Source organism: Prionailurus bengalensis, chromosome D1 (genome assembly GCF_016509475.1).
Source record: "Prionailurus bengalensis isolate Pbe53 chromosome D1, Fcat_Pben_1.1_paternal_pri, whole genome shotgun sequence".
In the NCBI taxonomy this organism is placed as follows: domain Eukaryota; kingdom Metazoa; phylum Chordata; class Mammalia; order Carnivora; family Felidae; genus Prionailurus; species Prionailurus bengalensis.
In genome coordinates, this window is record NC_057346.1 from 88297424 (window position 1) to 88317536 (window position 20113).

Sequence of the window (20113 nt, forward strand, 5' to 3'; positions counted from 1 at the left end):
TTGATCTTTCAGGCTTTTTTTTTTTTTTTAACATTTATTTATTTATTTTGAGAGAGAGAGAGAATGAGTGGGGGAGAGGCAGGGAGAGAGAATCCCAAGCAGGCTCTTCCCTGTCACACAGGGCCCAATGCGGGGCTCAGTCTCACAAACTGTGACATCATGACCTGAGCAGAAATCAAGAGTCAGAAACTTTACCCATCGAGCCATCCAGGTGCCCCGTCGTTTCAGTCTTGAGCCTTTTCCACTACCTCTCACAAATCTGGTGTTGCCAGGTTGGACTGAGAACCACTGCTCTGTGCTCCTTGGGCGAGAACACTGCATCTGCTTGGTTTTACCTTGGGGATGTGTGTTTGCAGGTAATTTGCAAATCTATATTCTCCATTCCTGACCACTCTCCCTCAGTTTTCATATTCATACCTGACTGCTGGAACTAGTGTGTCCTACAGGCTTCTTGAATTCAAAATGTGTCCGAATTTCATCTCCAGTGTCCAACTGGATTTCCTGCAAACTTTGTTTTTCATAAATGAAGCCAGAAACCTGGGAATCAACTTTGATTTCTTCCACTCTTTCACATCTAATCACCAACTCCTACATAATCATGTAGATATCGGTTTTGTCTTTTCAGTCCACTCCCACTGCTAATGCTCTAATTCAAGCTGGTAGCATGTCTTACTTGGAGTATTACAAGTCCTTCACACCAGGTCTCCATGCTGCCTGTGTTAATTTCTGCATCACTGTCCTTACGTGTACCCCCCTCCCCCACTTTTCTACCTGTTCACAGGACGGTTGAAAACCATCCTCTCCAGCCTTATGTTTGACTTTACTTTCCATTTAATTGGTCCCTTTTCTCATCATCCTTCCTGGGTTATAATAGGACTGCAGCTGCCATCTTGCAACCACGAGGTGACCTTTATGATTAAGGCCTTGTGCAAAGGATGGCAGAACAGAAACCTGGAAGGAATCTGCAAATGATGACACCACTGGGCCACTGTGTCAGTCCTCAACTAGTCACCCCTGACTTTTCACAAGAGAAAAATAACCCCTAAACTATTTGCTGCTGTTCATTTAGGTATCTGTCTCATCCTAACTGATACATCAAGCTTTAGGCAAATGAGTGAAAGATAGATAGTGGTCTCAAGGGACCTCCGCCTTCACTATACCTGGGCTTCGCTCTACAAAAGCTTAGGCTGGCCAACCATTAGATCCCTTTTATGTGTGAATGCACATTCTTGCCAATGAAATACAACACTTGAGCATGTTGTCAACCAATCAGTCATACCTTGGTTATGAATGAGAGGTCATTCATTCAACATGCTAAGAGAAAGTGAATTTAAATGAGAGGATAAATAAGCCTGAAGTATTCTGAGAAGCAATAATTGAATGGGGTTGCAGGGGAGATGTGGGGCATCCTGAGTATTCTGTGAATAGAGAGGAGAGGTCAGCCAGAAAAGACAAAGAAGCAAAAATGGCAAGGGATGCTGGGACCAGCTTTAACTTTCCACATTAACTAGTTTTAAATTATTGCTTTACTGGGAAACTTTCTCTTTTTAAAGCTCAGTACGTTGGCTTTTTTTTTTTTTTAAAGGGAGAGATAGGCATAATAGAAGGATTTGGTAGACTGATGATAAAATTAAAAAATAAGCAGGAAAAACTACTTACTCCATTTCAGAACATTTTGACACGAGACAATATGAAAGGGTCTTCATAGTCCCTGGGGGCAGCTGCTTAACCCGGCATATACTTCCCTCTTCCTACAGTTTTCCCTACAAAAGAACTATTCTTGCAGAAAACAGAAAGTAGAGCATATGACAGGGTATAGTCAAAGCCAGGAAATGACTTTGAATGGGCCTCTGGCAACAGGACAATGAATTTCAATTTCATTTCCCATCTTAAGATGGAAAGGTGCAAAGGATGATTAATATTAGTTTATGGAAAATAGGCAATTACACAAAATACAGGATCAGAACCAAAATTCGTTTTTAAAATGTGAGTTTTTTGCCACTTGGAGGATGTCATTCCAAACTCTTAATTGTATAATTACAAAAAAATTCATGTTTATACTTAACATAAAATTCATGTCACTTATCACAAAGTTAGACAGTCAAGTGTATAAAGGAGAAACAAAACAGAAGCAGTATTTACAGATTTAGACTACATGAGACATCGTGAAGATTCTTCTGTTAATAAACCACACAACACATAGTTTTACACACATTTTGAAAACGATGCATCTGTGAACAATATGAAAAAAGGTCATTGCACTAAAGACTTTAAATTAAATTCAAGGTTGTCATGTTGCAGGTTTTAAATTAAACTCAAGGTTGGTAGAGTTGAAGACTGAATGCAAGGCCAAGGTCATAGTGATAAAGACTTTAAGTTCGAGGTTGTAGTGATGAAAACTTTAAATTCAAGGACAGATTGTCTAAGAAAGGACAAACAACTAGCATTCAAACTATTAGGTCAATTAGTTCCCCGGGAGTACAAAATATATAGGAATCACTAAATGGATTAGCCTAATTACAAATTCTGTTCATTTCTAAATAATTCACAACTGCAAGAAGTCTTTTCACAGAATCATTCAGTCACATAGCTTCTCTCTATCCCTGTGTAGGTATTTCTGCTACATTTAAAAATCCTTATTCAAAACAGTTCCTTCCCATTTCCCTATCTGTAGAAGTATAAAATCTTTTAAAGCAAAGCAATGTCTGTTCTTTAGCTACAGAACTATTCACCCATGGACTTCTAAAAGAGGGGGAAAAAAAGAAGGAAAAAAAAAAACGATTCCCATTTCCTCCTCTACCTCAGAAACACAAAACAAACCAAAACAATCCAATTCCTAATGCAGTGTCGCAGAGAACCCAGGGCCTGGAACAACATTTCATGCTAGTTTTCCTGCTATGTGCTGAGAACAGTTTAGTTATTTACATTATTGAGAAATCTACTTAACAAACTGGATTCATGCCAGTGCTTCCCGCCTGCAGATCCTTGCTAGAAAAGGCGAGAGCAGCGGCGCCTGCGAATGGGAACATCAAAGACTCTCCTTCGTCTCTCTTCCTCGTCATCTTCATCAGATTCGTCCATATCTGCCGAATCGTCATCGTCTTCCTCCTCCTCCTCTTCTTCTTCCTCTTCCATCTCTTCATATTCGTCAGGACCCATTTCCTTGAAAGAGAAGACAATCTTTTGATAAGAACTTCCATCAGTGTTTTATACTTATTTTATGTAAGTTCTCACTTATCTATAAATAACTGGACATGCCATATATGAATTTCTATAGACTTGAACAATGTATTTTCATAATGCATATGCTGATGCAAGAATCTATATATGTATAGATACATATATGTATGCTGATGCAAGAATATATATATGTATCTATACATATATATATATATATACACGTTTTAGAATGCTCAATGTGGCTTTAATGGTAGATATATTTCATTAATACAGTATTTATTTTTTACCTGGTAGTTGATAATTTGTACAAGGTAGCCAACAGACCACTCCTAACAACCCAAGATAAAATTTTACTGAATTTATTTCAGTGGATTAAGTAACAATTCTTTATTAATCTATATGCTTGTAGAAAAGATGATGCAAAAATATTAATAAGGTATGACCTCTACTGGTAACTTTTATGTACTGTCACGAGGTTTACTAGATTTCTATGGAGCTCCTACTATAAAGACACATCGATTCAATTCAACCACCATGGGTAGCCTCTACTTTGAAATTAACTCACTGAAGGCTCTCTGAATAGGGCAATAGTGAGGTTGAACACGCAATATCTGATCATCTCATGGAAACTTCAATTCTGCTTAAATAGTGTCTCTAATCAGGTCTTGATTTACTCTGCTGTCAGTTTTTCTCTTTCATACATTTGAAGACTCAATGAGAGGAGTTGCTATATGGGACAGAGTTCTGAACAGCAGGGAGCACCTAGGTGGTGATGTAGGAAGTACTGGGAAATGTGGGATGTGATGTCAGCAAAAGCCCTTCCCCCGAGGCCTTTATGGCATTTCATATCCAGCACTCACTACCCCTCTGATCTCATCTCTGACCACTCTCCCCCAGTCACTGCACTCCAGCTACATCGGCCTTCTTGCAATTCTTCAAACATACCAAGCATTAGTATTATGTTTATGTAACATGAGTGCTTCAGGGCCTTTGCACTTGCTGTTCTTTTGTTTGGAACACCATTCTCCCACATAAATCCACCTGGCTCCCTCTACTTCTTTCAAGTCTCAAATCACATGTCACCGAGGCATTCCCCAACATATCTTTATATGAGAACAACCCAACAGACACTCCTTATATCCTTTACTCTGATTTTTCTCCAGAGCACTTTTTACTACTTGGTATAACTAGATAGTGTTTATTTGCTACCCTTGTCTCTTCCAGCTAGAATGTAAATTCCAAGGCAGAGGTTTTTTTGTGTTGTTTTGTTTTTAATTTCCTCAACTTTCTTTTTTTTTTTTTTATTGAGGTATAATTGACATACAACATGACATGAGTTCCAGGTGTACAACATAATGAGTTGATATTTGTATATATTACAAAATGATCACCACAGTAAGTCTAGTTAACATCCGTCACCGTACATAGTTACAGAATGTCTTCTTGTGATGAGAACTTTTAAGATTGATTCTCTTAGCAACTTTCAAATAGGCAATACAGCATTAACTATGGTCACCGTGCTGTACATTACATCCCCGAAGGCAGATTTTGGCTGTGTTGTTCACTGCATTTCCCCCAGCACCTAGTAGGTACTCAATAATATTTGTTGAGCAAGCAAATTAATTAATGTGGGAGAAAGAAATTGTTCTTTAGGAGCTGTCAAAGGATTGTCACTTAGGATTTATTATAACACTAATAACAACAACATTAACAACAATCAGAGAAAATATACATAAATATGACATGATATTCCATTATTTTTATTTTTTTATTTTCTCAATCTAGGGAATGAAGACTTTAAAATTCAGTAGAAGGTTCCAAAGGGGCGACGGGGAAGGCTTAGGAAATTCTAAAACATTAAATTCAGGTAGCATGATCATTAGTCATCTTAATGAAGAAGAGAACAGAAAAAACTGTTAAAGAAATCAACGCGGCTAAAGAGGGAGATTGCTGATGGTCTCTGATAAAAGTGTACACACAGAAGCAGCAGATGGAAAGAGGCGCACAGGGGTAAGATGGAAATAAATAAGCAGCGGGAACCTCTCAAGTGTCCAAAAGCAAACAACAAACCCACCTAGAGCAAGAAAAGGCTTAAGATCAACCAAAAGTATATTTTATAGTGACATTCAAAGTATAAAGCAAAAGCCAAGTATTAAGTACAATAATTATCATATGGTCAGGGCACAAAAAAGGAGAACAATTCCATTTCCATATCAAGAAAACAAGTATTTCCACAGGGAAGGTACAATACAAGTACAACACAATACAAATACAATCCCCACTGCCTCTTTCATGTTGATTAGAAGTAAGTCCAGAATTCTCATTTCTTTTATTGATTTCTCATCCTTGAGAGAGAGAGAAACATTTTCCACAAGGCATGTCAAAATTTTATATGCTTATTTGTGGTTGGGAGGAAATTAAAACTCTAAATAAGTAAGAACATGGTTAAGAGGGTTGAACATGTAATGAGTTTATTATTATAATTTAAAATTATAAATTTAAAAATTGTAAACTTTAAAAAAAGAGTATGTAAATATTATAAAACTTCTCAGTTTTCATTTCTAACATGATAAATATTGATATAACCCATATAAACAAGAGTTCTTTGAAGTCCTCAATAATTTTTAAAAGTTTAAGGGAGCCATGAGACCGAAAAGTTTGAGAACTACTGTCCTAAATTAAAGACTACTTTATACCCCACCCTAACAAACATTAAAAACAAGTCTCAACAGGAGCAAGCTGACCCCACAGTAACTTAACTGCCTGCCCAAACAAACCTCAACATTCTTTACACTTTACGTCTGGAATATTAGCAACTTTAGGACAAGAAATATTATCAGAGACAGAGAGAGAGATTTCATAATAATAAAAGAAAGCACTTCATTAAAAAAACATAAGAATCCCAAGCATATTTGCATATAATTATAGAGCTTCAAAATACATGAAGCATATCTGATAGAATTAAAAAGAGAAATGGACGAAACTAATTGTGGTTGGAGATTTCAACAATCATCTTTCAGAGAACAAGGACAAAAAAAAATCAGTTAGTATATAGAAGATTTGAAAACAGTCAACCAATCTAAACTATCATTTATAGTATAATATGCCCACGGACAGCAGAATATACATTCTTTTCAAATACACAAGGATTAGTTACCAAAATAGACCATAATGCTGGGACATAAAACATTTAAAAGGGTTGAAACTACACACAGTGAGTTCTCTAACCATAACAAAATTAGAAATTATTAAACAAGAATTAACTGGAAAACCTCCAAATGTTTGAAAATTAACACATTTTTAGAAAAGTTACAGACCAAAATTAAATTACAAGGGAAATTTGAGAATATTTCGAATTAAATGTTATTGAAAACAAAATATCGAAATTTATGAAACACAGCCAAAACAGTGCTTTAGCGAAAAGAAAGGCCTAAAGTCAATAATCTAAACTTCTACCTTAAGAAGCTGGTAAAAAAACAAACGAACCCCAAAGTGGTAGGAGGAGATAAATAAATATAACTGCAGAAATCAATGAAATAGAAAATGAGCAAACAATAGAGAAAACCAGTGAAACCCAAAGTTGTTCTTTCAAATGACTAGTAAAAGGGATAACCCCTTAGGTGAACTGATCAACAAAAGATATAAATTACCAATATTAAGAGCAAAAAAGGGCATATGACTACAGTTCTTGCGGCCATTAAAAGGATATCAAGGGAATATTGTAAATAATTTTATGCCAGTAAGTTCAACATTTAGACAAAATGGACAAATTCCTTGAAAGACACAAATTACCAAGAGTGAAACAAGAAGCAATAGAAAATACATTATAGAAATTAAATTCCTATTTCAAACTTTCCCACCAAGAGAACTCTAGTGCCAGATGGCTTCACTAATGAGCTGTATCAAACATTCATAGGTGATACCAATCTCATACAGAAACTGGACTGGTCAAAAACAGGAGAATGTTATAGGAAGTAACAAATTCCTGGTGCTGGAAATATACAGTAGAAAGCATTCTTCCACTGGGAGGGAAGCTAAACTTCACTTCCAAACCCAGACTGTAGATCCTTTTCACCAGACATGCAAGCGTAATGGCCTACAGTCTCAACATTATCCTTCTCTTTCCAAACGGGGAATGTGTCAGCTCTAGGCCTGATTAATATCATGTACATCTTCCCACACTTATCTTGGACTCGCCCATCAGGGTCATCCCAGGAGCCGGAGGGCCCTCTCTGAACATTCAACGCCTATGACTCAGTTACATTCTGGGTATACAAGTCATATTTTATTTTATTCCTATTATATAGCTGGAGCCTCCAAATTCTCTTTAATCCATAAACTTTTATAATCCATAAGATTGGGGTACTGCCACAATCATAAGGTAATCCTAAAGATGAGATTTTAAAATTATACCCAGTTGATTTAGGAAACAATCCCAAAGAGAGACGACTACAAAGAGGGTTTAATGGGTAGACTTGTACTTTTAGTAGTCTCTCTATAGGATATTTGTATTACTTTACAAAATTGGGATTTTTAGCAAAAACACTGCAAGAAATTGTTTTCCTAATCTTAATGAAATAAAATAAAGCCTGTTCTAACTGGTCTAGTGTGGTGTTTCTCATTAGGCCACAGAATTGTTTTTGGAAACAGTGGAAAAGAGACTGAACCTTTAAAACCAGTAACTATTTTACATGATACTATGATGGTGGATACGTGTCATTATACATTTGTCCAAACCCACAGAATATCTAACACCAAGAGTGAACCCAAATGTAGACTATGGATTTTGGGTGATTTTGATATGCTAATGTAGGTTCATCAACTGTTAACAAAAATACCACTCTGGTAGGAGCTACTGATAATGGGGAAGTCTGTGCATGCATGGGGGCAGGGGTATTTGGGAAATTTCTGTACCTTCTGCTCAATTTTCTATGAATCTAAAACTGCTCAAAAAAAGTGACGTCTATGAAAAACAAAAAACAAAACAAAAAAACAGCTAACAGTAGAGTTACTCTGATTGAAGTGTATGCAGTCTAGCTTACTTATTATCCACCACCCCTACATATTCACATGGCCCCCCCATGATATTTCCACAGAATCTCTAGGGTTCTCTGGGAACACCATTTGTAAACCATTTGTCTGGCTAATCAACAAAATCCTTCTGTGGAGTTAATTCTACAAAGTCACATAAATCAGTCCCAGAGGAAAATTTAACTCACCAATCGGGCTATAGACACCCTGAATGTTGGACAAGCCATATGGAATCGGGGAATAGCAACATTAAAGATCTTGTCTTTAAAGTAAAGAAAATGGAAGGTATAATATCCTTCCATATATCCTGATGTTGTAGAAAATGTGGTACAACTTGTATATTCATATACCCGACCTGGGCTGATGATTGGAAATTCACCTGCAGAGAAGACAGTAATAAGAAACCAAGGTTTATACCTTGAATTTTATAATTCAGTTCTTCATCACAGCAAATAAGATAATGCCCTCTGTGGGATTATGCAAACTATGTTAAAGTAAATGCACGATTAGAAAAAAAAAAACAACTAAAAGGAAACATAGCAAAATGTTAACAGTGATGGTATTAGGGTTCAGAAACTTAAGATAATCATAATCTTTTAAAAAGCTGAATGTCAATGACAATCAGAGCTAAAGATGATTGAAATCCACAGATAAAAATCTGAGCTACTGATTTTAACATTTCCCCCAAATTTCAAAGAGATGACCAGTATGAAATTTATTTTCTCCTTCTGCTCTATGCCCAGTAACCACAGAATATGATAACAAATAATTATCCCACCGAAAAAAAAAAAAAAATAAAGAACTTAAGAAGCAAATAAAGAACTCGGGTGATCTACAGAACGGAAAATCAATCCCTGAATAATTGTTTGCTATAATTTTAGAAAAGTTCATGTTTAAGGTACTAATCTAATAGAATAATGATCTTTACACATTATATTTATGAAGCAAATATTGGAGTCAAAGAAAGCCCAAAATCTATGATATCTTTCACATTGGAAACACAGCTATTAAAAGATCAGTCTTATCCACTGACTACATCATGCATTTTCCAAGCTGTATGCAACATAGATGCTCTCCAAAATGTCTTAGAGGCAACTGATATGTAAACCCAAATCTCAAGTTACATACCAACTACTCCAGGTCCTTGAACTTCTTCTACATCACCTTTAGCATTCGTTATTCTCCAATAGCGACTGTCCAACTGACAAGCCTTCTCAGGAAGTGCATCCTTTGACATTTCAATCCTGGAGAAGGGAATGGGGTGGTAGAGACACAAATCTGGCCTGATTTTGTTTCTTTTGTTTAAGAGCTATAATATTTGGACTAAGACTATGAAAAAGTTCCCAAAGGAAATTAAGAAACCCAACCCAACGTCTGTGTTAACCATCTATTCCTATAAATTCTCAAAGATAATGGCTTGATTAGCTTGACTCTCCCACAGAAATGCTTTCACTCAATTTGCTCACTTGACTTTCCGTAAGAATCAACAATAGAAAGGGCAACATAAAAATTTATAAACACACTGGGTGATAATAATCTTTTGCTGTTCAAGTAAAGATGAATGTATGAAATGCTTACTAGAATTCAGTGCAATGAAAAATTTCTGTTTCTTTTTCACAGGACGTTTCCCTTTTGTTTCTAGAAAGCTCAAAGCAAAATGTCACTAGTCAGTTACTAGGATTACACCTTGACTGTTTCCCAATACTATTATTTCCCCCTTTTCTCTAGGAATCTGCTGTCCCTTATTTTGAGTACCCTATAAGCAAGTGTCGGTATTATAATTTTAAGCATGTTTCAAGCCGAGGCAGGATTTGAATTAAACAATTAAAATAACAAACATCAGGGCGCCTGGGTGGCTCAGTCAGTTAAGCATCCAACTTTTGATTTCAGCTCAGGTCATGATCCCATAGTCCTTGAGATTGAGCCCCACACTGGGCTCTGTGCTGACAGCGCGGAGCCTGCTTGGGATTCTCTCTCCTCTCTCTCTGCCCCTCTCTTGCTCACACTTGCAGGCTCTCTCTCAAAAATAAATACACTTAAAAAAAAATCCAAAACACAAACATCTGCACATATGTAACTGGATATATCAAAGGCTGCATATAATACCAAAATCCTATGATGCTCCCTGGTTAGTATATGGTAGCAAAAATATTTCCAGTGTATATATATGCATGTATATGTACTTTTCAAATATATATAACACATCATAAAAAATAAATATAAAAATAAATCTAAAAACAAAGTATCCTTAATCCCTTAGAGCAATGAGCTATCTTTATGTCACAGCTCAGAGTACTTCTAATTAAAGCGAATTTAAGGGGCTTCTGGGTGGCGCAGTCGGTTAAGAGTCCGACTTCAGCCAGGTCACGATCTCACGGTCCAGGAGTTCGAGCCCCGCGTCAGGCTCTGGGCTGATGGCTCAGAGCCTGGAGCCTGTTTCCGATTCTGTGTCTCCCTCTCTCTCTGCCCCTCCCCTGTTCATGCTCTGTCTCTCTCTGTCCCGAAAATAAATAAACGTTGAAAAAAAAAAATTAAAGTGAATTTAATATTTGTTTTTTATTTAACCAAATCCAGTGCTTAACACCGTGTCTGATACTAGGCAGCACCTAATAAATATTTGATTTTTAACTGAATATAGGCAAGCTAACTGAAATTTAAAATGCACGGTTTCATCCTGGGCAATTTGATAGCTTCTGGAATGCATTACAACTCTCACAGAGAGCTTTCATGATGATTACAACTTAGTGTCCACCTCAAGGAACCTGGCACAATTCTTTAAACACAGTACATCTGCAAGAAATAAGTAACTTGGAGGTTACTGGAAACTCAAGTCCCTTACGGACACTAGCTTATAAAAAATTTTGTTATCCACGTTCCTCCACACCTCAGCAAGAAGCTGTCTTTCAAAATGTGTTTCATGTATCATGTCAAAGGGGAGAGAACAACACAACCACAGGATATAGCCCACCATTAACTGAAAGGCAACCCCATTTACAGTTCTCACCTGATTCGGTATGTGAAGAAGTAGTGGGGTGGATGTACAGAGCTAAGTTCTGGCAGAAACGACGTGGAAACTGACACTGTAATGTCCCCAGTTGTTGCTACACACTCTGGATCATGAACATATCTAGATAATTTTAAAACATTAAACATTTTTTAATCAACTAACTTCAAGTCTCTAAGATGAAAGATCTCAAGATACAGTGTGAAATGGCTTTTACTTCATTTTAGGATCAAAAATTTAAACCATATTTGGGAACGTAAAGGTATAGTCCCTTTCAGCTTAGAAGAAAACTATAAATTATGAACTAGAAAACCTTGAAGACTTTAGATCTGTAAGGACAGCAGCCAAGGCTCAATGAGCAGTGGTTCCAGTAATGATTCACTGATTAAACTGGAAACTGAAAAGAGTTTATCTCATTTTTCAGAGCCAGGAAACTTTTGGGACACCTGAAAGTCCTATCAACAGTGGCTCTGACAATAAAATGTGTTAGCAAGTTATTCTAGAGACCTCTAATTTCTAACTAATTGGTCATTTCTGCCAACCAGGCTACTGTGAACCAATATTGCCTCTACTACTATCTGTCACACCTGGAGGGTTCATTTAGAGACAATAAATAGTATTTGCCAGGAGTTAGTAGTTACTGACTTCCTATTCAAAATAAATCCATTAACTGGCAAACAGCTTCCCCCACCCCAAAGGAAACTATGTATAAAAAGAAACTATACTACAAAGCCCTAACTTCTAAATCAAAATCAGTTTTTTCTCTTGATCCTTCAAGAGAAGAAAAATGTTGCCTCTCCAAGTGTCTGAATGTGGCTTTAAAGTGACAATAAAGTAGTGGCATTTAAGAAAACGAGAGGTTCTATTATTAACCTTCTTCCAAACTTCATCTCAAGATCTGTAACTCATGTTTTTTTCTGATTTACAAATATTTTTATTCAAAAAGTCTTGAGTGAAATACCTGAAAATCTGGTCTCTGATGATAGGGAAGCCACCCGATACAACATTGTTGACATAAGAAGTAAACCAGTCAGTAAAAGTAGCACCTATAAACCAGGAAGGGGTGGGGAGGAAGAAAAGGACAAATAATTTTTGCAAAATCTGTACAGGAAACAAGTAAACAATGGTAATTTCTCTATGCTTAAGATATGAGGTCAAAACTAGAAACACAGATACACTTCTACTTACCGTTCACAGATCAATTTCCATTCTCAATTCTCATCTCATTCTCAACTACCCTGCTAGGGAATCTTCCATCTACCTGCAAACTATTTTTATGCTTATAATTCAATAATAAATTTTTAAACTTTATTTTGTGCTGGTACAAGAATAAAAAGCCTTCTTCTGTCTATAATTTCTAGAACATATGGAACAAAAGAGATACAGCTATGTTTAGAAGAAACTACAGGAAAAATATCAGCACCTATCCTCAGATGATCAGGGTATACCCTTGGCCCAGGTACGTCCTGACTCATGCACGAAATTCTGGCAGAAGCCAGGCTCAGTCCGGGCATCTAACAAGGGTAGGGCACTGTGGAGTTCTGGGCATCAGACCAATCCCAAAGTAGTCTAGTTGCACCTCTACAGATTCAAATGCATTACAGTCCTCCATATTCAACGACCTCCATTTTCTTGTCCAGACCGGACTACACATCCGTGATCTACCGAGTGGATCAATGACAAGTATTTACATGAATTATGTTTGCCCCTCCTAGGTAATATAACATAACTTTCTCAGACCCCCATTATCTACTATTAATACAACTCAGTGCCTGGCAATATTAGTCCCTTAATCAATGTTTTTCTGTATTTCTCTGTAATCTTGTTTCTAGTAACCCAGTTCTTACATTCTGCCATGCTGAACACTGGAGCTAAATTTATAGCATTTACTTACTATTCTACTATTCAGAGAATAATAGAAGATACAATTTAAGCTTGGGTCTTGTGTCTAGCTTTAAAATTTTAAGGGCATCAACCGAGAGAAGGGAAACCACAATAGTAGGCTCTTTTCTCAGTGTCTACTAATGAATGACCTATTCTGACCCTTTATTTATTGAATGTTATTGTATTCAAATGATCACCTACTATCTATCCACTCTGAACAAGATATTAAGGAGCCACATGAATAATGTCATTAAAATTCAAAGAAGTTACAATTTTGTTTTTAGAACTAGTAATGTCCCTGTAAAGTTTAAAACATCATTTTGTATAATTCATGGAATAAAATGTTACGGTGAGAAAACCAAACCACAAATTGTTCATGGTTTACCTAAAAAAGAAATTGGTGTTGTATTTTAATATATCTTAATTTATTACAACACACACCCAAGTGTGTTCTTTAAAATAAGGACAAAATTTCCTAGGTAGTCTTCATTACTCAACTTATCTGAACAGCTTCTAGTTTTCTTAAATATCAGTTAATAATTTACCAAACACCAAGAGATTCCATCTTGTGTTTTACCAAAAATTCCAAGAAAGTCAAACTTAGTTGAATCAAGATGTAATTTATATATTCCAAGGTAGTTTACTTTTTAAAGTAAGCCTATATCTTGGCGTCTCTTTGATAACACTGGGGTTTTATCAAGGCAGCTTAAAGGAAGCCACTTTCTTATCTCTCCTCCCAGCACTAACTTCTCACCCCATCTCTCCTCCCTCACTGCATCTCAAATCTTTTGCTTTGCTGCTCTCTTACTCCAGGAGAAATCCCAGCTACTAGAATACTATTCATCAGACCTTAGTACTCTGCTGTAGCGGTGGGGCCTTCCACACCATGTCAGACCAGCACCAAACTAAGAATAAGAAACTCACAGAGCTCAGCTGGTAGCTTACCTTAGAGTTCAGGAAGTCTTTAGTTTATAAATTAGTAGCACCACTGTTCTAGAGCCATGGTGATCACCTCTGAAGGTATGTGCTATGCAAAGATGCCAAAGAGGGCAGTGAGAAGGGGCATACTCCCCAGAGGGCACTTAACTTGGAAACAACAGACTACAGGAATCAGGGGGAGCTAAAAGCTAGAGGCTAAGTTAAATAGTTTTTTTGTAACTTACCACGTAGGGGTGAGAGTTTCTTGATATTGTGAAGCATATACCACAAATCCGTAATGTGTCACAGTGTGGAACAAATGGAGACTAATACTCTGTTCGAGGTTCCAATTAGGAGATATAATTAAATGCAGACACCTTAGCCTCCAAGGCCCCTTTACTATTAATATATGGGGATGTGTAATATGTGCCTTTAAAAAGCAGAGTGGATAGTCAGGAAGCATCCCTTAAGGGAGGAAAATCTAAGCAAAACAAGATTGGATGAATAGCAAAGAGGTGAGCCGCAATTGCATACAAACTGTATTGTTCTCAAAATCCTGTGAGAAATACCTTTGAAGGCCAAGAAAAACTAGTTGTGCCAAGGAGTTCATCGGGCAGAGTTTACATTGGTTTCTGAAGACTGCTGTTGGGAGATCTCTAGTGTGACTCACCAGTATTTTACTGTAATTGGCCCCACAGACTTTATAGGTATAAAGCTGTTTTATCTATATCTCTAATTATGTATTAATATGATTGATGGAAAGTGCATGCGTGTACACATATAAACATACTCATAGTAATTCTATTCATTTCACTGTTCTACAGCAGAATCCCAGGAGTACAAGATTACACAGGGCATGGCTTTTTCCCAAATAGAAAAGAAATTCAAAGTACAAGGGCTACTCGAATGAGGGCCTAGATGCAGTACTTTCTAAACCAGCAAGCTGTAAGAAGGACAAGTGTAAACTGTCAGCTGATCAAGTAATTGGAAAAGTTTTTACCAACTTCATTTTTTTGACAAGGAAGGAGAAAGGAAAAGGAAGACTGTTTTTTGTCCTACCTATGATAAACATGTCAATAGCAGCTGGATTCCGAGCCATTTGGTCCTAGGCAAGAAAAAGAATATTATAATCGAGAAAAATATATTTTACTTAATTTCTCATTGTTTGTTACCTGCATCTTTCCCTGGAGACAAGGCAAAATTGATCAAAATAACAAGTGCTCTAACCAACACTCGGACATTCCTTACACTTTTCAGTCCTGCTCTTATTAGGATTTCTATATTTAGGCCCTTTCTAGAAAGTCCTTAAAAGAGTGCCAGGCACTTCTCAATAACAGTTAAACCACTTATGTACTGCTATTACTGTTACAGTGAACTAAAAAAATTATCCTTTAAGTTAAGAAGTTAAGGTAAGAAGATAATACAGCCTATTAAGACAGGGCTCTGGATTCAGAGTCAAGAGACCTGAACAATTCTAGACTGGTCACTTCTCTCAGTAAATGGAGAGACCAAGCCATCATCCTACAACCTTACAGAGGTAGCAAGTCAAAAACGAGATAAAAGACATGAAAATGCTTAGGAAGAAATAAAAGCTATGAAAGCTCTTTAAATATTTTAAATGTTATATGGAGTCACGTCTCTGCGATACCTATGATTTTCTACTTTAAATTCTTCTTTTAAGTTAAAAGTTCACATCTTGGCAAAAATGAAGCCAGAAGATCTACAACTACAAAATTACAAAGAACTGAAGAAGTAAGAATGAAACCAAACACCACACTGTCTGTGTTTATACTAAAATCATAACAAAAGCCTCCCAAAAAAAAGTCATTATTTTTCAAGAACTCAAGCTATCTAATGAAGTGTTTAAAACGTTTCTATTGCACTCAGAACTTGAATCGATTGATGTTCAAAAGCTAAATTTTTTAAGTTGGAAATGTATATTACAATTACTTCAACAAAATCTCATTCGTTTTCCTTAAATTTGAATTACCTTAACACATATCACAGCCCTCCCTCTGTGCACAGTGGTTTGCATTGATTATCCAATGTCTTCTGGCATTTCATTATGTCAGAATATTACGGCCAGATATTAGCCCTCTAATTAGATGGGCCTATAATTAAGTTGTATAATGCTCTATGCCATTCTACAGTTCTGAAAATTCCTAAGGCACACATTTATACACTTATCAGAACACATCTTACAGCCATATTTAAAAACACTCTCTACTTACTGGACATTGGTAGAAAACTTCATTTTTGTTTCGGCCCTCGGCAGCTTCCACTGCTATGTACTGACTCAAACCAGTATGTATGCAAAAAGTTAAAGGGAGACAGTATTTCAGTCCCTGTCTCTGCTGGAAGCCTCCAGCAGCCGTATCGACGTCTAACAAATCCTCAGAACGATAGTGATTGGACAGCGCCATACTTCCCAACAACCTAAGAACAGAGACTCAAAAATGTAATCAATTGCAGTGCCAAACAAACAGCTGTGCTTCATCCTTTTGATGAACGATGTTTACATCAACAGCTTTATTAGAACTGATGAATATGTCCATTCTAAAGCGGGAACACCAAAAACACCACAATTTCTTTACATTCAAACACTTGAGTGGAAAGATTCTGATCTAAATTAAAAGCTTAAGCGTCTAAAATGTCTTAAAGACCTTTTTAAAAGAAAAATAATTTTATTGCTTTCAAGACCATCTTGCCATAATATACTGATTTGCTAGTGTTTTGCTATATATGCGTGTATGACTATTTTAATGTTTGAAGGTGTAAACTCTGGTAGTTTTATCTTACTACAACCTTTAGCTTACCCTAACCTACCAGACAATATCAGTGTAAACCAACCTAAGCCTTGCCCAAATTTTCATAAACTTTGGATGCATGGGGTCTAAACTGATCTCACTGCATATACATGAGAACATAGGTATTGGTCCTTGATAGAAAGAACCTTGATGGAAGGAATCCTTGATGATAGGATTCCTATCCTAAGTTTCACTATTTGCACTGAGGATAGATATAAATCCCTGTGTAGAAATTATGACCTGTTTGTCGTGTCAATTCTGGGAAACTCTTTTATTAAAGTTCTCTCCTATTTGCTCTTAAATTATGACAATTTTTAAATTTTTGTCAAGTTTCGGTTCAGTAGGGAAAAAAGACTAGGAAAAAACCAGCCAGTAATTTACACTTATTTAGTCCTAATTGCCCAATATTTGATTTCTGAATACTACCTTGTAATCTCAGTCTGATCACCCTGTACTCACTCAACCCTGATCTAAATGGTAACAGAGTCTCATATGATTCTTCACACACAAAGACACATCACCTTCCACTAAGAACAATGTAAAGTTCTCCCTAAACTCTTAGGAGCATTTCATTAAATGCAACGCCTCTGAAATAGCTTAATTTTCACAAAAGAACAAAAAGATTAGACCCAAAGTATATAGTTTTTAATACTGTGAATGAATTCGACAGCTACTACTACATGGCCTGCTTTTGCCAAAGGTTCCATAATGAATACTTCCTCTTAAAAAATAGGCCGTTTAATTATAGGCTATGCCTGAATAGGACAAAACTATACTTTCCTCGGTGTATGTAGCTCTGAACAAATTATTGCGTTTTATATATATGGTACTCAGAATTTATATCAAGCTCTTCAAAACCATTTACCTGGGACAGAGACTTTAAGGGTTCTGAACAGTTTTAGTTAAAATATACTCACACACACACACATCCACCCTATGTACTACAGTACCCACCCCAACCCCAATCAGACTTTGTTTTAGAAGCATAAAGATGCATTGATAGAAATATTGCTTGCATGAGACATATTTACTTTAGTAAAATCAAATTCAAGCTATAGGGTTTTTTTTTTAAGATTTTTTTTCAGGTTTATTTATTTTAGAGAGAGAGAGCATGTGTCTGTGAGCAAGACACAGAATCTGAAGCAAGCTCTGGGCTCTGAGCTGTCAGCACAGACCTGGACTTGGGGCTTGAACCCACGAATTGTGAGATCATGACCTGAACCGAAGTCGGATGCTTAACCGACTGAGCCACCCAGGGGCCCCGAGATTTTGTCTTTTGGATTCTTACAAAGAAGAAGAGGGAATTCCTGTACACCTTTAATCTGTCAAGAGCAAGTACAAATTTTTTTTATTTTCATTCTGGGAAATCATTTGTGTCATGAAAAATAATCCAAATGGCAAACATCTTACCCAGGAACCACTAACTTCTGCCCATTGTGGATACGATATGAACATCGATAATCATCAGGAAGCTTGCAACCAATCTGAGCTTCCACTGCATCTAGGTCTTCCTCTCGGGCGCCCTCTGCAAATACACAAAAAAGCAAATTATGAAGAAACAATAATCCTTATATCTAAGGACAAATACAACCTTCCTCTAGCCAGTGGGACAATCGTAGAGCAAGTGAATTCTGTCCAAATTGTACTGCTGAAATATAGGGAAATTAGATGGAAAATTCAGAACAACAATATATCACTTTGGATTGACTCTGACATTTGAAACACTGAGAAAGAAACTCCTCAGTTTCCCCTCAACAGGGAAAACACTGGCACTCCGTAAAATATGGAAAGGTAGGCAGCAGGGGGATCCGCAGTAATTTTTTTTGCATTATGCTGCAAACTTTAGGATATATCTCATTTTTCTTAGTCTAACACACTCACTCTTCTCTACTAAAAAAAAGCCTCTCCAGTTTGGAGAACCTCTCCAGTTCTCCAAACTGATGTTGTTCAAGAGTCTTAACATAGTCTCTCAATGAGAAATATAGGGCATAGGTGGATATAAGTTCATGCTGTGGGGAAGCCATTAACTTAAACCCAATTTTGCATGTTTGTAAGCTTGCCATATATTCCAGCTTCAAAAAGCCGGAAGTGATTACAAATACCAAGAGAAGGGATTCACTTCCGGCAATGGCTCACCAGGTTGTTGGAGCAAACTTCTTGCTGAGAACCAGGAAAATGCAACCGAAAATTGGTTTCAGGGCTTTTGCAGAACCTCAAAGACAGTGAGGACAGGGGGAGAGGAGAGTCAGAAGAACAGGGAAACTGAGAGCTCAGCAGGGCCTTTGGAGCAACCTTGTCTTAGAAGCAAGTGCCAAGCCTAAAAGCAAACATGTGGCTGAGAAGCTGAGCAAGGCTTTTGGCAGCAACACTGAGAGAATTTTCCAAAATTGATGAAAACACCAAACCACAGATTCAAGAAGCACTTCAGCCAGTGGAGAACAGTTATAAAGAAAATCATATCTAGACTCATTATTGGGAAACTGCTGAAAATCAGAGACAAAGAGAAACCTTAAAAAGCAGCCAAAGGGGGAAAGTCAGACAGTCCCCTTCAAAGGTATAACAATCAGACTGACAGCTACATTCTCAACAGAAACAACAGAAGCCAGAAGAATGGTATCTTCAAAGTGCTGAAAAAAATAACTGTTGACTAAAATTCTATACCCACTGAATATATATATTTCAAAAGTGTAGGTGAAAGAAATACATTTTTAGATGAAAAACAATATGAAAAATTCAGAAGTAGGGGTCTCTCCTTTAAAAAATTACTAAAAATGGGGTGCCTGGGTGGCTCAGTCAGTTGGGCATCTGACTTTGGCTCAGGTCACGATCTTACAATTGGTCAGTTCATGAGTTTGAGCCCTGGAGCTGATAGCTCAGCATAGAGCTGTGCCTCCCTCTCTCTCTGCCCCTCCCCCATTCATGCTCCGTGGCTCTCTCTCTCAAAAATAAAAAAAATATTAAAATAAATAAACAGAAATTTTTAAAAATTAAAACAAAACACTAAAAGGAATTCTTCCGGTAGAAGAAAAATGATCCCAAATGAAAGCATGAAGATGCAGGAAGAAATGAAGAGCAATGAGAAAAGGTAGATATGGAGGTAAGTCTAAAATGAAATTGAACTGAATATATAAAATAATAATAATAATCTTTTCAGGGATAGAAAATATGTTCAAAATTAAAATCACGAAAACTGTAACACAAGAGGCAGGAGGGAGATAATTGGAGTTAAAGTAGTCTAAGGTTCTTGTATTGCCCAGGAAGTGGTAAAAATACTAATTTACAATAGATT

The 20113-nt window shown here is 36.8% G+C and overlaps 1 protein-coding gene across 1 annotated transcript in view; it reads right to left on the bottom strand.

Annotated features, from left to right (window-relative positions):
- Positions 1 to 1960: 1960 nt before the first annotated feature.
- Positions 1961 to 20113, bottom strand: part of FBXO3 (F-box protein 3) — a 32363-nt gene continuing 14210 nt past the window's right edge. Inside the window, exons 4-11 of the mRNA XM_043580910.1 lie at positions 18235 to 18349; positions 16249 to 16453; positions 15077 to 15122; positions 12177 to 12261; positions 11216 to 11338; positions 9340 to 9455; positions 8400 to 8590; positions 1961 to 3162 (exon numbers count right to left, since the gene is read on the bottom strand). Of these exons, the coding sequence (XP_043436845.1) occupies positions 2989 to 3162; positions 8400 to 8590; positions 9340 to 9455; positions 11216 to 11338; positions 12177 to 12261; positions 15077 to 15122; positions 16249 to 16453; positions 18235 to 18349 (1055 nt within the window). The 3' untranslated portion in view covers positions 1961 to 2988. The remainder of the gene's footprint in view (positions 3163 to 8399; positions 8591 to 9339; positions 9456 to 11215; positions 11339 to 12176; positions 12262 to 15076; positions 15123 to 16248; positions 16454 to 18234; positions 18350 to 20113) is intronic.